Source organism: Electrophorus electricus, chromosome 9, assembly GCF_013358815.1.
Source record: "Electrophorus electricus isolate fEleEle1 chromosome 9, fEleEle1.pri, whole genome shotgun sequence".
In the NCBI taxonomy this organism is placed as follows: Eukaryota; Metazoa; Chordata; class Actinopteri; order Gymnotiformes; family Gymnotidae; genus Electrophorus; species Electrophorus electricus.
The window spans coordinates 14,340,766-14,357,152 of NC_049543.1; the positions used below are offsets into that span (position 1 = coordinate 14,340,766).

Below are 16,387 nucleotides of genomic sequence, written 5' to 3' on the forward strand. Positions count from 1 at the left end.
CGCAATGGGTGAGTTTACTTTATCACAAACATTTCTCTTTGTCAGTATGGACTCATTCCCAATATGGAAAAGTAAGAGGATACCCAGGCTCATTACATCAAGAGTATGAATAAACAACATAGTGTAACTTTGAGCGGTCGGGAGGCGGGCGCATGTGCGGAGAAGAGCGAGATTTATTCAGGACAAATCCGGAATCAGAGTCGTTAAAGCAGTCCAGGGTCAAAGAGCCAACACGGAGAGTACAGGGATACATGAGCAAACAAAACAAACACACGGAGGCAAACAGGGGAAGCAGGGTAAAACAAAGACTAGGGAAATCTCAGGGCTAAGAAAACACAAAGGCACGGAGTACAAACTTATGGGCTTTGCAAAAACATCAAAACAACCAAACACACAACCATTCAACATAAATGCAATGAAGCCTAACAATGAACAGCCAAAACACTGGGATCAAGACAGGGTTTAAATACATGAACTTAATAGTAGAAATGATAGACAGGTGTGAAAAATCAAACGAGGGGAGGAGAAAACGAAACCATGGAACGGAACTAAAAAACATAAGACAGGGAAACCACAGAAGCTAGAACCTGGGAGGGACTGATCGTGACAAATAGTTAGCATGAATATGTTTAAACAGTTTCTCAAGAGTTTCTTGAGGGAGAAGGATAAACTATAAACAGAAATAGACTGAGCTAAGAACATTTTACTGCTTTGACATGACTTAGAAGTCCTGAAATCATCAACTGAGCACAACCATGCAGTTCCCACCTTGGTAAAAGTTACAAATGCAGTATATTTTTTTATGCATCTGGTAGTTTTCAGTGTACCACTATTGTCATCACTGGAGTTAGTCAGTCATCTGTCTTTGGTCGTTATTCTTTAATATGTGTGGACTCATTTACATGTGAGTTTTGATTGTTTTCACCTTGAGCACAGGTGCATTTAGTGCAGTGGTAAGTTAACACTGTTGCTTATTATCACCATGGTGACAGGAATTACATACAGTGTTGCACTTTTTGCGTGGCGTAGCGTTGTTACCATTAAGACATTTTGAATCTGGTGCAGTAAGTGAAAGAAAGGACTGTTTTTTTTCTGACCAGTCAATGGATCGACCCATTATGTTCACCAATGGGTGTTTACTTTTAACATTGTCTTGTTTCTCTCTCTCTCTGAGTATGGACCAGTTTTCAATTGGAAAAAGTAATAGGAGACCCAGTCTTTATAACGTGAATGTGAATAACCAACATAAATAGCATGAGCGTGGTTAACCAGGTTTATCATCTCAAACTCTGTTCCCATCAGTAAAATGAATTGGATCGTTGACTGTTCTGTTGATGTAGCTTATTTAGGTGTGCTTACTTGAGAACTACTTTTGATGTGCATTTTGTTGATGTATTTTTTGTAATTCTGATTCCAGAACAGTGATATGGAGTTTTGTCATTGTATTGGTTTCATGAGAAAGTTGTATTTTAAAACCTTTTGATTCTGTTCACACAGAATGATGCTAGAAAGAGCATCTCCAGCTCCAACATGCATATCTGCCAAATCTGACCAATCAATGGATCGACCCATTATGTTCAGCAATGGGTGAGTTTACTTTATCACAAACATTTCTCTTTGTCAGTATGGACTCATTCCCAATATGGAAAAGTAAGAGGATCCCCAGGCTCATTACATCAAGAGTATGAATAAACAACATAGTGTAACTTTGAGCGGTCGGGAGGCGGGCGCATGTGCGGAGAAGAGCGAGATTTATTCAGGACAAATCCAGAATCAGAGTCGTTAAAGCAGTCCAGGGTCAAAGAGCCAACACGGAGAGTACGGGGATACATGAGCAAACAAAACAAACACACGGAGGCAAACAGGGCAAGCAGGCTAAAACAAAGACTTGGGAAATCTCAGGGCTAAGAAAACACAAAGGCACGGAGTACAAACTTATGGGTTTTGCAAAAACATCAAAACAACCAAACACACAACCATTCAACATAAATGCAATGAAGCCTAACAATGAACAGCCAAAACACTGGGATCAAGACAGGGTTTAAATACATGAACTTAATAGTAGAAATGATAGACAGGTGTGAAAAATCAAACGAGGGGAGGAGAAAACGAAACCATGGAACGGAACTAAAAAACATAAGACAGGGAAACCACAGAAGCTAGAACCTGGGAGGGACTGATCGTGACAAATAGTTAGCATGAATATGTTTAAACAGTTTCTCAAGAGTTTCTTGAGGGAGAAGGATAAACTATAAACAGAAATAGACTGAGCTAAGAACATTTTACTGCTTTGACATGACTTAGAAGTCCTGAAATCATCAACTGAGCACAACCATGCAGTTCCCACCTTGGTAAAAGTTACAAATGCAGTATATTTTTTTATGCATCTGGTAGTTTTCAGTGTACCACTATTGTCATCACTGGAGTTAGTCAGTCATCTGTCTTTGGTCGTAATTCTTTAATATGTGTGGACTCATTTACATGTGAGTTTTGATTGTTTTCACCTTGAGCACAGGTGCATTTAGTGCAGTGGTAAGTTAACACTGTTGCTTATTATCACCATGGTGACAGGAATTACATACAGTGTTGCACTTTTTGCATGGCGTAGCGTTGTTACCATTAAGACATTTTGATTCTGGTGCAGTAAGTGAAAGAAAGGACTGTTTTTTTTCTGACCAGTCAATGGATCGACCCATTATGTTCACCAATGGGTGTTTACTTTTAACATTGTCTTGTTTCTCTCTCTCTCTGAGTATGGACCCATTTTCAATTGGAAAAAGTAATAGGAGACCCAGTCTTTATAACGTGAATGTGAATAACCAATATAAATAGCATGAGCTTGGTTAACCAGGTTTATCATCTCAAACTCTGTTCCCATCAGTAAAATGAATTGGATCGTTGACTGTTCTGTTGATGTAGCTTATTTAGGTGTGCTTACTTGAGAACTACTTTTGATGTGCATTTTGTTGATGTATTTTTTGTAATTCTGATTCCAGAACAGTGATATGGAGTTTTGTCATTGTATTGGTTTCATGAGAAAGTTGTATTTTAAAACCTTTTGATTCTGTTCACACAGAATGAAGCTAGAAAGAGCATCTCCAGCTCCAACATGCATATCTGCCAAATCTGACCAATCAATGGATCGACCCATTATGTTCAGCAATGGGTGAGTTTACTTTATCACAAACATTTCTCTTTGTCAGTATGGACTCATTCCCAATATGCAAAAGTAAGATGATACCCAGGCTCATTACATCAAGAGTATGAATAAACAACATAGTGTAACTTTGAGCGGTCAGGAGGCGGGCGCATGTGCGGAGAAGAGCGAGATTTATTCAGGACAAATCCAGAATCAGAGTCGTTAAAGCAGTCCAGGGTCAAAGAGCCAACACGGAGAGTACAGGGATACATGAGCAAACAAAACAAACACACGGAAGCAAACAGGGCAAGCAGGCTCAAACAAAGACTTGGGAAATCTCAGGGCTAAGAAAACACAAAGGCACGGAGTACAAACTTATGGGCTTTGCAAAAACATCAAAACAACCAAACACACAACCATTCAACATAAATGCAATGAAGCCTAACAATGAACAGCCAAAACACTGGGATCAAGACAGGGTTTAAATACATGAACTTAATACTAGAAATGATAGACAGGTGTGAAAAATCAAACGAGGGGAGGAGAAAACGAAACCATGGAACGGAACTAAAAAACATAAGACAGGGAAACCACAGAAGCTAGAACCTGGGAGGGACTGATCGTGACAAATAGTTAGCATGAATATGTTTAAACAGTTTCTCAAGAGTTTCTCGAGGGAGAAGGATAAACTATAAACAGAAATAGACTGAGCTAAGAACATTTTACTGCTTTGACATGACTTAGAAGTCCTGAAATCATCAACTGAGCACAACCATGCAGTTCCCACCTTGGTAAAAGTTACAAATGCAGTATATTTTTTTATGCATCTGGTAGTTTTCAGTGTACCACTATTGTCATCACTGGAGTTAGTCAGTCATCTGTCTTTGGTCGTTATTCTTTAATATGTGTGGACTCATTTACATGTGAGTTTTGATTGTTTTCACCTTGAGCACAGGTGCATTTAGTGCAGTGGTAAGTTAACACTGTTGCTTATTATCACCATGGTGACAGGAATTACATGCAGTGTTGCACTTTTTGCATGGCGTTGCGTTGTTACCATTAAGACATTTTGAATCTGGTGCAGTAAGTGAAAGAAAGGATTGTTTTTTTTCTGACCAGTCAATGGATCGACCCATTATGTTCACCAATGGGTGTTTACTTTTAACATTGTCTTGTTTCTCTCTCTCTCTGAGTATGGACCCATTTTCAATTGGAAAAAGTAATAGGAGACCCAGTCTTTATAACGTGAATGTGAATAACCAACATAAACCTGGTTAACCAAGCTCATGCTATTTATCATCTCAAACTCTGTTCCCATCAGTAAAATGAATTGGATCGTTGACTGCTCTGTTGATGTAGCTTATTTAGGTGTGCTTACTTGAGAACTACTTTTGATGTGCATTTTGTTGATGTATTTTTTGTAATTCTGATTCCAGAACAGTGATATGGAGTTTTGTCATTGTATTGGTTTCATGAGAAAGTTGTATTTTAAAACCTTTTGATTCTGTTCACACAGAATGAAGCTAGAAAGAGCATCTCCAGCTCCAACATGCATATCTGCCAAATCTGACCAATCAATGGATCGACCCATTATGTTCAGCAATGGGTGAGTTTACTTTATCACAAACATTTCTCTTTGTCAGTATGGACTCATTCCCAATATGCAAAAGTAAGAGGATACCCAGGCTCATTACATCACGAGTACGAATAAACAACATAATGTAACTTTGAGCGGTCAGGAGGCGGGCGCATGTGTGGAGAAGAGCGAGATTTATTCAGGACAAATCCAGAATCAGAGTCGTTAAAGCAGTCCAGGGTCAAAGAGCCAACACGGAGAGTACAGGGATACATGAGCAAACAAAACAAACACACGGAGGCAAACAGGGGAAGCAGGGTAAAACAAAGACTAGGGAAAACTCGGGGCTAAGAAAACACAAAGGCACGGAGTACAAACTTATGGGCTTTGCAAAAACATCAAAATAACCAAACACATAAACGCAACCATTCAACATAAATGCAATGAAGCCTAACAATGAACAGCCAAAACACTGGGATCAAGACAGGGTTTAAATACATGAACTTAATACTAGAAATGAGAGACAGGTGTGAAAAATCAAACGAGGGGAGGAGAAAACGAAACCATGGAACGGAACTAAAAAACATAAGACAGGGAAACCACAGAAGCTAGAACCTGGGAGGGACTGATCGTGACAAATTGTTAAAATGAATATGTTTAAACAGTTTCTCACTGTGACGTTTAACGGGTTTAGGGAGGATGTGCGTATGAGGCACGTTAAACAGAACATACGTTTTAATCACAAGCACGACTCAACACACACACAAACACACTACATGGGTCAAACACCAAGAACCTTGACGATACGACACGAGACAGTTACACACAACAAGGATCAGGTGCACAACACAAGAGGGCGTGGCAATACGGACACGCACGCACACATTTGAGGGGGGAGGAGCCGTACCGTGACACTCAAGAGTTTCTCGAGGGAGAGAGATAAACTATAAACAGAAATAGACTGAGCTAAGAAAATGTTACTGCTTTGACATGACTTAGAAGTCCTGAAATCATCAACTGAGCACAACCATGCAGTTCCCACCTTGGTAAAAGTTACAAATGCAGTATATTTTTTATGCATCTGGTAGTTTTCAGTGTACCACTATTGTCATCACTGGAGTTAGTCAGTCATCTGTCTTTGGTCGTAATTCTTTAATATGTGTGGACTCATTTACATGTGAGTTTTGATTGTTTTCACCTTGAGCACAGGTGCATTTAGTGCAGTGGTAAGTTAACACTGTTGCTTATTATCACCATGGTGACAGGAATTACATACAGTGTTGCACTTTTTGCATGGCGTAGCGTTGTTACCATTAAGACATTTTGAATCTGGTGCAGTAAGTGAAAGAAAGGACTGTTTTTTTTTTCTGACCAGTCAATGAATCGACCCATTATGTTCACCAATGGGTGTTTACTTTTAACATTGTCTTGTTTCTCTCTCTCTCTGAGTATGGACCCATTTTCAATTGGAAAAAGTAATAGGAGACCCAGTCTTTATAACGTGACTGTGAATAACCAACATAAATAGCATGAGCGTGGTTAACCAGGTTTATCATCTCAAACTCTGTTCCCATCAGTAAAATGAATTGGATCGTTGACTGCTCTGTTGATGTAGCTTATTTAGGTGTGCTTACTTGAGAACTACTTTTGATGTGCATTTTGTTGATGTATTTTTTGTAATTCTGATTCCAGAACAGTGATATGGAGTTTTGTCATTGTATTGGTTTCATGAGAAAGTTGTATTTTAAAACCTTTTGATTCTGTTCACACAGAATGAAGCTAGAAAGAGCATCTCCAGCTCCAACATGCATATCTGCCAAATCTGACCAATCAATGGATCGACCCATTATGTTCAGCAATGGGTGAGTTTACTTTATCACAAACATTTCTCTTTGTCAGTATGGACTCATTTCCAATATGCAAAAGTAAGAGGATACCCAGGCTCATTACATCAAGAGTATGAATAAACAACATAGTGTAACTTTGAGCGGTCAGGAGGCGGGCGCATGTGCGGAGAAGAGCGAGATTTATTCAGGACAAATCCAGAATCAGAGTCGTTAAAGCAGTCCAGGGTCAAAGAGCCAACACGGAGAGTACGGGATACATGAGCAAACAAAACAAACACACGGAAGCAAACAGGGCAAGCAGGCTCAAACAAAGACTTGGGAAATCTCAGGGCTAAGAAAACACAAAAGCACGTAGTACAAACTTATAGGCTTTGCAAAAACATCAAAATAACCAAACACATAAACGCAACCATTCAACATAAATGCAATGAAGCCTAACAATGAACAGCCAAAACACTGGGATCAAGACAGGGTTTAAATACATGAACTTAATACTAGAAATGAGAGACAGGTGTGAAAAATCAACCGAGGGGAGGAGAAAACAAAACTATGGAACGGAACTAAAAAACACAAGACAGGGAAACCACGGAAGCTAAAATCTGGGAGGGACTGATCGTGACAAATAGTTAGCATGAATATGTTTAAACAGTTTCTCAAGAGTTCTATAAACAGATAAACTATAAACAGAAATAGACTGAGCTAAGAACATTTTACTGCTTTGACATGACTTAGAAGTCCTGAAATCATCAACTGAGCACAACCATGCAGCTCCCACCTTGGTAAAAGTTACAAATGCAGTATATTTTTTATGCAACTGGTAGTTTTCAGTGTACCACTATTGTCATCACTGGAGTTAGTCAGTCATCTGTCTTTTGTCGTAATTCTTTAATATGTGTGGACTCATTTACATGTGAGTTTTGATTGTTTTCACCTTGAGCACAGGTGCATTTAGTGCAGTGGTAAGTTAACACTGTTGCTTATTATCACCATGGTGACAGGAATTACATGCAGTGTTGCACTTTTTGCATGGTGTAGCGTTGTTACCATTAAGACATTTTGAATCTGGTGCAGTACGTGAAAGAAAGGACTGTTTTTTTCTGACCAGTCAATGGATCGACCCATTATGTTCACCAATGGGTGTTTACTTTTAACATTGTCTTGTTTCTCTCTCTCTGAGTATGGACCCGTTTTCAATTGGAAAAAGTAATAGGAGACCCAGTCTTTATAACGTGAATGTGAATAACCAACATAAATAGCATGAGCGTGGTTAACCAGGTTTATCATCTCAAACTCTGTTCCCATCAGTAAAATGAATTGGATTGTTGACTGCTCTGTTGATGTAGCTTATTTAGGTGTGCTTACTTGAGAACTACTTTTGATGTGCATTTTGTTGATGTATTTTTTGTAATTCTGATTCCAGAACAGTGATATGGAGTTTTGTCATTGTATTGGTTTTAGGAGAAAGTTGTATTTTAAAACATTTTGTTTCTATACACACAGAATGAAGCTAGAAACAACATCTCCAGCTCCAACATGCGTATCTGCCAAATCTGACCAATCAATGGATCGACCCATTATGTTGCGTCTTGCGTGAGTTTACTTTGTCTTAAAGTTATTTTTTCTCTCTTATATGTTTAGTAATTATTAAAAATTGATGACAGAACAATTTTGCTTTCTAGTTTTATTGTTTTTTGTTTTTTAAATTGGAGTTTACTGGTGATGTGTTGCTGAGTGGAGAGTAAAACTTGCTTGACAGTCACTGAATGAAGGGCATTTGTTTTATCCAATTATAACAAGTTCATAACAGAAAAGTGATGTTTTATCACTACCAGTTGACTCGTAATGATGAGTTACTGAATGGAGAGTAAAACATGAAACTGTTCTATTCATCCATGACAGACTTACTTCACAAGCTCTGTCATACACCTCTGTGAAAGGTGATCAGTCAATGGATTGACCCATTATGTTTAACAATGGGAGAGATTAATTTAACACAGACATTTTCTCTCTCCCCTCTCTCACTCTCAATATATGATTAAATAACATCATTATCATGACTGAAAAGTTCAGTATATCAAACTATTTAGAGACTAAATGTCCTCTGCAGATATCAAGTACTGATATGAAGTGCATTCCTCTTTCACAGTTTCAGTTGACATTTTGAGTTGTGGTGACTGATTTTTATGTGTACATTAAACATAGTGAGTTGTCAGCTATTCTGCTGACGGAGGATCACTTCAGGTGTTCAGTGTGTACAGACGTGCTGACGGAGCCAGTCTCCATCCCCTGTGGACACAGTTACTGTAAATCCTGCATCCAGACCTACTGGACCAAACCAGGCCATATAGGAAGCTACTCCTGTCTTCAGTGTAGGAAGAGATTTAACACTCGTCCTGAACTGAAGCCAAACTCAGAGCTGGCTAAAATGGTAGAGAAGCTGCAGCAGGCTGGGTTCAGTCCTGCTCTTCCTGCTCTCTGCTATGCTGGACCTGGAGACCTGGTCTGTGATTTCTGCACTGGGAGGAAGCTCAGAGCGGTGAAGTCCTGTCTGACCTGCCTTGCGTCGTACTGTGAAACCCATGTGAGGCAGCACTACACAGTAGCAGCCCTGCAGAGACACACGCTGGTGGAGGCGACTGAAGACCTGGACCAGAGACTCTGCAAACTGCATCACAGAGCCCTGGAGGTCTTCTGCAAAACTGACCAGACCTTCATATGTTTTATATGTATGATGGAGGAACACAAAGAGCATGATATAGTGATAGCCAAAAGTGAAGCTCCTACTGATGAGGTAGGTTATTCAAAATGGTCATTCACATGCAACTCGGTGGGAATTACTTTTGATGGTTGTATGTGATATGAGGGAATTTAAATACCAGATTGTGTGGTATTTTAGAGTGGGTTGTCTCTGAACCAAGATTTCAGACTTTATTTGTGACTCTGACATCTGATAGACAAGACTAACAAATCATTAGTAACAAATTTCTTTTTTAAAAATCTTGCATTTAAAGTAATACATTTTTATACACAAAGTGTTGTGTACAAATCACAGATTCTTTTAATAAAAATCTTGAATAAATGACTTTTTCTGTGGCAGCTAAACACATCAGTAAATCAACATCAGAAAATCAGAAAATTTAATTCATTAGAAGAGAACAAGATGGAGAATGTGATTAATTATCTCCTAAAGGAAAACAAAGAGTTGACAACAAAAGTTGAGGTAAGTTCACACTTTTTTGTTACACTGGAGAAAACTTATCCATAATTGCACAGTCCCTGTGTTTTGAAATGTAAACATTTACTGTTTTGTCCTTTTTGACCTGCAGAGAGCTGATACAGAACTGACTTACCTGACAAAGATACTCTGCAGAAGACTTGAAAAAGGTGGGTTAAAATACTGCCATTTCAGTTATGTTTCTCACCTGTAGTTTTCTCTGTAACGTCTGTATGATTAGATTCAGTACCACAGTTAAGTAACCAGTGAATCTCACACCACTGTCTTCAGGCTTAGTAGAAATGGCTGCTCTTGGACGTCATTTGAATCTTGGGATGTTTTATGACTGTCGCAGTGATTCTTTCAGCTCAGGTAAAAGGGTTTACTGTAATACTGTACTTTGCTTAATACACTCTACATGTACACTAGAGTTTACATGTTTTGCAACACACAGCTTCATATTTTACATTCTACATTGTTGTTCACGTTGGCAAAAAAACTTGGTTTTTGATGCTTCCATGGAAATGCATCAAATAGAAAAGAGATTCAGTTGTATCCGTCTGTAAATCCTAACTATATTTCCGTGTGTTTGAGGCATTTATTATGCTCCTCGCAGGGAGATTTGGAAATCTCCAATTACTGTTTAGATTGATTAATTGAAATTTCATGGGGTATCTAAGCCTTTGGCACAGTACTATATATGTAATATGTGTAGTTACGCCACATAAAAAGTAAAAGGGATCAGGTAATTGTTTAGCTGTAGATGCTGGACCAGACACAAGCTGAGTAGAAATCTACAATGTTGAGGTGATCCAACTTAATTTTGTGGCCATAATACAGATTTGTTGATGCTGTGATATTTGATTATTTTTATCGTAGATGCCTTTCTATGGGATGAGAGCACTCTGTCCTCTATGAAACTATCTCTGTCTCGACCCGACACGGATGTGCGTATTTTAGAGAGAGACTCCCTGCAGGAGAGACTCGGAGCTCTGGACCTGACCACTCCTCTAAGGGCCAGTGTTGTAGCTGGATTGGTGGAGGTGTCTGGAGCTGCTGCCTTTCTGAATCACCCCACTCAGTCTCAGCTGCAGGACAGAGTCACTCTGTGCTACAGAACCTCCACCAGACTGGACATGCTCAGTCACACGCTGTTGCACAGTGGAGCTCCTCTGTCGCTGACCAGTCAGAAAACAGCTACACACGTGGTTGTGGCTGTGCTCTATGGAATCCAAGCGTTTTTTGTCTTTGATGACAAAAGGGAAAGCCGGGAGGGAAGTACTGCACTAAATGAAGTAATCAAGAGAAATTTCATTTCCCATAGTGCAACTGAACTACTTTCTGCTCTTGATGAAAATCAGAAGACAAAATGTTTGTTTGATTGTGCTGTTTATACTGATAAAGGCAATTTTAAAAGTTCTGTGAATTTTGATACAGCAATAAAAATGTACAGCTCCTTACAAACCTTAGGGCCACAAGGTGAGAAAACAGTCCCTCTGAAAGTCTGGCTCTACCCTCTGAAGAATGTGGACCAAACATCTGCTTGTGTAGTTGGAGAATTAAATGAACACATACTGTTCAAAACAGAGAATGTTCTGGAGCATCTGAAGTGCCATCTTAGCATTTGTCTTGATATGACGACCATTTACTCCAGTCTTGGTGTCTTTACAAGGTTTCCAGCTGTCAAAGAATCTCTTTCTGAGATTTCTTTTCATCTGCAGAAATATCAGTTAGAGATTCAGAAAGCACTGGCCTCCTGCATTAAGACCAAACGAGAGAGAGGACAAAAAGAGGGGAGGGGTTTGGAAGATCTTCTGAATAGACATGGCCAATCACCTTTCAGTCCAGAGAACATCCAGCAGTGGTTCCTAAACAAAGATGCTGAGGTGAGGGCTTTGCAGGCATGCAGAGAGAAAAACATCACCACTGTAAAATCACAGGAGGAGTTGATGTGCATCGTACGGGACTCCCAGGACACAGTGTTGTGTTTCACTCTCACCTCATTGGAGGATAAAGATCCATTTCTCTCAGCTCTGAAGCAGCACATTGATTTAGTGAGCACAGTCAACACACAAGAGACACATCTACCATTCAGACTTCCTGATACCAGTCAGAAAATCCTCTCTGATCTTCATTCATTTATGTGCACAAAAGAGACAAATGAAGATGCAGACCAGACAGAGTTCATCGCTGCAGTTGTACCTGTGCCACAGCTTCCTGGATCTTCTATATATCTTTACCAGTGTGGTAATATTGTGAACTGCAGTGTGAACCTTGAGATGAAGCCAGAGCTCCCAGAAATACTTAATATAAAACAAACTAGTGTTACTGTGAGGCTGCAAAGATCCGAGACCCAAGTGCTTAATCATTACAGAATTGAATTCAGAACAGTGAGCTGCAGAAACATTGCTGATAGGAAATGGAAAAGTGTCTTTTGTACTGGAGAGAACTGTGTGGTTTGGGGTCTGACACCAGCAGCTCAGTATCAGCTCAGATACACTGTAATGAACTATAACAGCATGAGCAACTATAGCAGAATCAAAGAGTTCCAGACGCTTCCTAGAGCCAGACCTGGACCTATACTTCTCAAACAGACTCAGAAATCTCTGACTGTTACCTGGAGGAAGGCTGATGGAGACACCCCTGTGCTCTGCTACATGGTGGAGTATATGGAGGCTGCTCTGGAGGGCTGGCAGTCCATTCTAACAGAGGGGCCTGGGTGTGAATGCACCATAACTGTCCCCTGCAGCACCTGTTACAGAGTCAGAGTCTCCGCTGTCTATGGAGAGGGAGATATGAGCAGACCCAGTGAGGAAGCAGAGGTCCCTGTAGACAGTGAGTTTAACCTCTGGTAATAGTTCTATATGGTGATAAATTCACAACTTTACGCTTTAAGTCATTTTAAATGGTTACTATTTTCATACCATATTTCAGAGTGGTGCATAAATGTCTCAGAGAGAAAGACCTCCCTCTTCCTAAAAGTGCTGAAACTGCAAACAGTGAAGAAACCAGTGGAGCTGAGCGGCTTTACAGATGAAGAGAGTGAAGTGAGGAGTTTCCTTCAGTGTCTGCTCTACATCTCCCAGCTGAGGTGAGTGAGAAGCTTTTATAAGTATTACAGGAGGTGTGTTTAACTTTGAAACTCTTTGTTTTGCATGTTAATGAGATTTTAGCTGGTCTTTGTTTTTGTGAGTTGGTCTCTGTGAGTGATCAGCAGATAATGGTGCAGGTTAGATGTGTGAATGAAATTTTGATTTGCATTTGGTATGAGTTCAGTAATATAAAGGTTTGGCCAACTCCATATTCAGATATTAAATCAGAAATAATGGTTGAATGAACCTAATAAATTAACCTAACTTCAAAGTACATATAAATCACTACATTAGAGATTAAGTGTTTGCTGAGGAGGGTAAAATTATTAAACCAGCCATCAAATCTCAATAGTAACGTGATATGAAAAATCTGAAAAAGTTCTGAGATGTAATTTTTTATGAATCTACCTCAAACATATATCATGTAGGTGTCACAAAGGAGTCCCAGATAAAGCATAGAATCAAGTGCAGGTTTAATGTCATAGTGTCTTAGACGTCACACCTTTAACCGTGAGGGGTTTAAATACCCTTAATAGGGTCGGTAATAAACAAGTGTGATGATTAGTCGCCATTCAGAAATTGGCGACCTCTGCTGGTAAAAGGAGGAGCTGTCACAGGCAGACGTGACAAACCTCTTACTAGTAACGTATATGTATGTAAGAGAGGAGCTCTACCAGTATCACCACATTTATGGCCCTTCAGTTATTTAGGAAGTGACTGTTCTCAGATTATTCTCATGGAGCTCTGTGGGCTGACATGGGGATCTTGAATGTACTTTGTTATTTTTACTATCATGTCAGTGATTTGTTGGTCTGTATCTGCATGTTAATTTCTGTTTTTAACCCTCTACCTGGCCTGTTTTATAAAATGGATACATACCCATCAATAAAATCAAACAATTAAGCAAGACAAACAAACAAACAAAGAAACGAAAAAACACGTCCAAGTTCTAACCACTTGGTTCACAAGACCGAGCACCCTTATGTAAAAGCTCTGCATAAACTCCTTGTTTATCACATGTCATATATATTGCTTCAAGAATAACTGTGTGATATGGAACTAAATCTAATTTCCATACTAATATAACAGCTCATTAACTGTATCCAATAAGCCCACCAAAATCGTTTTTCAGGAATTTTCCATATTGAACTGATATTAGACTGATTTAAAATGGATCTCTGCTGGGCAAATGAAAGATTAATCTTTAGTTTACAAAGAATTAACAGAATTAACAGCAGCAGCATTTATTCAGTAAGAGGTTAAGTGTTAAAAAATGAAAAAAAGCCCCCAGTCCCTGGAACACATTGGAGATTTGACCATCAAATATTAAAACCCTGTGGGAAGTTCAGTCTGAGAACTGAGTGGATTCTTTAAGGAAGAGATTTATGAAATAGTCTAAAAGCACCATCTTCTCCAACAACCTTGACACCAAGAACTGCAACTTTCCCAGTGATGCAGACGGTTCTGTTCCCTCCCACTTCCACCTGTACTCCGGTACATAATCTTACAGGATTTGTCATGGACCAGTCACATCCTGTCTCATCTACATTGTAGATATTCTGGGGTTTTGTTGTGACATCTGTGAGATGAGCATATCAAAGCAGTGGGTGACCTTTAAAAATCACATCGCAACCTCATATTTGTTATTCATTTATTCCATTAAATTTAGCATTTATTATGCATATCGTAACTTATTACTTGCAGCCAGTACAGCGAAAACTGATACAAGTTCGCACTTGGAGGAACTCCTCATTAAAACACTTTAAGGTCATTTTAAATGGAGTTTACTAGGCTTAAATGGTTTCAACGTGACTAATGGTTAAAAAGACAATGTGTTAATTTTTAAATAAAAGATATATTTGCATGCATGGAGCCCAAATATAACGTGGACTAAGCATCATATATTATTATTTTACCCACACACAGAAATATTATGTTATTCTCATTCAAAGATTGCTTATTGCTTGTAGTCGGCATGCTTTTTGTTGTGCTGTATCATTTAAACCCACCTTTTTAAAAAATCTAATTTTTGAAAATATTCAGATGTCCTGAAAAATGTCCTTATATGTAGACATGTGAATGTAATTAGAAACTTCTGTGTGCATAATTGGTATTGCTTAAATATAGGTGCATCTCTCAGTGAAGCTAATGTTTTGACCTTGAGATTAGCTGTCACAATGCGAGAGGCAGGGCAAGACACAAGTGTGTTGTTGAACTTTGTTTATTAGGAAAAACAGAAACATAATCCAAGAGCAGATTTCCAGAATGCATGATAAACAAAAAACAAAGCGAGGATAACCAGGAAGGGAAACACGGAGGTAAAAGTAATAAAAAACAGATTAAGAACACGAGAACAGAGAACAATATGGACAACGAACAGGCAGGGCAAGAATACATACAGTAGAACTCCAGTGTAGTGATGGGATGTTGGATACTGAGGCATCAAAGCTCATATCACTATTGCAAAGCACATTGATTCAACACAGTGTACTGAAGCTTGTATGATAGTTACTATTACCATGTGACTAATGACTGGATAGTGGTGGGACTGTTTGATAGGTTTAGCACTGTCCTATAACTTGCTAGCTATAAGGGGGTGAAATCCTTTTAGTACAAAACTTGAAATTTTCTGGGAAATATGAAAGCCAAAAGGGTGAAGAAACGTCACAAAACTTTCAGAACATGTCAACCTGTTGTCTCCCAGTGCAGTTTACAGCATTTTATTGTATTCCATTTTCACATAAAAAGGGAAACAATTATTTTCAACATTTTATTGTAGAACGTTAACAACTAAACATCATTAATGATCATCAGATTTTTTAAATGAAATATGAAAATGGTGTTGTGTTGTATACTTTCCTGTACTTCACAGTTTTGAAATTATGACTGCTATAATTTTCAAAGACCACCAGGGGTCACTGTTTTGGCATCACCTTTCAATGCTCCAATGTTTCAAATCTTTTACCAACACTGTCAGGAAGAAGCCCCAAACGTAGCCTACTACATAGTGTATACTGGTCCCCAAAGCAGTATGCAGTGTAGTGTCCTTTATGCAGCAAATGCAAACCATACTGTGAGGTCATGTGAACGTATGAAAGTTCTGCCCACTTGTGAAAGATTGTCCACTACTGTTGTATATGCATGCAGTGCATTACAAAGATGGCTCTGGTTGTGTACTGGAATAATTGGCTGGAGTAGTACGTCATTTGGGTACCTTCCTCCATCCTCCATTAACTCATAAGGCCCCATTCAAAGAACCTGAGACAGAAAAAGAGGACAGTCAACCTCAACACCCCAGTCTCAAAAAGAGTCTACCACACGCAGTGATTGTATCAAATCAGAACCCTACAGAGCAGCGTCTACCGTGGCACACGTGATGTCTACTGAGCAGGACACCACGGAGCACCTACACATCCACGACACAGATATTTAACAGGAGGTTAATTATCCCTTTAACCAGTCAGGTCGTCCGTTGTTGTGACGATGTCATCTCGACAGCTCGCTGGTTCTTGGTGCACC

At 39.2% G+C, this 16,387-nt stretch overlaps 1 protein-coding gene across 6 annotated transcripts in view; it reads left to right on the forward strand.

Annotated features, from left to right (window-relative positions):
- The first annotated feature begins 6,496 nt into the window (after positions 1-6,496).
- Positions 6,497-16,387, forward strand: part of LOC113569091 — a 251,840-nt gene continuing 241,949 nt past the window's right edge. For 2 of the 6 annotated variants that reach the window (XM_035529667.1, XM_035529668.1), the window contains exon 1: positions 6,497-6,577. In XM_035529667.1, the coding sequence (XP_035385560.1) occupies positions 6,549-6,577 (29 nt within the window). In that variant the 5' untranslated portion in view covers positions 6,497-6,548. The remainder of the gene's footprint in view (positions 6,578-16,387) is intronic. The other 4 variants (XM_035529662.1, XM_035529665.1, XM_035529663.1 and 1 more) reach the window with 3 other exon arrangements.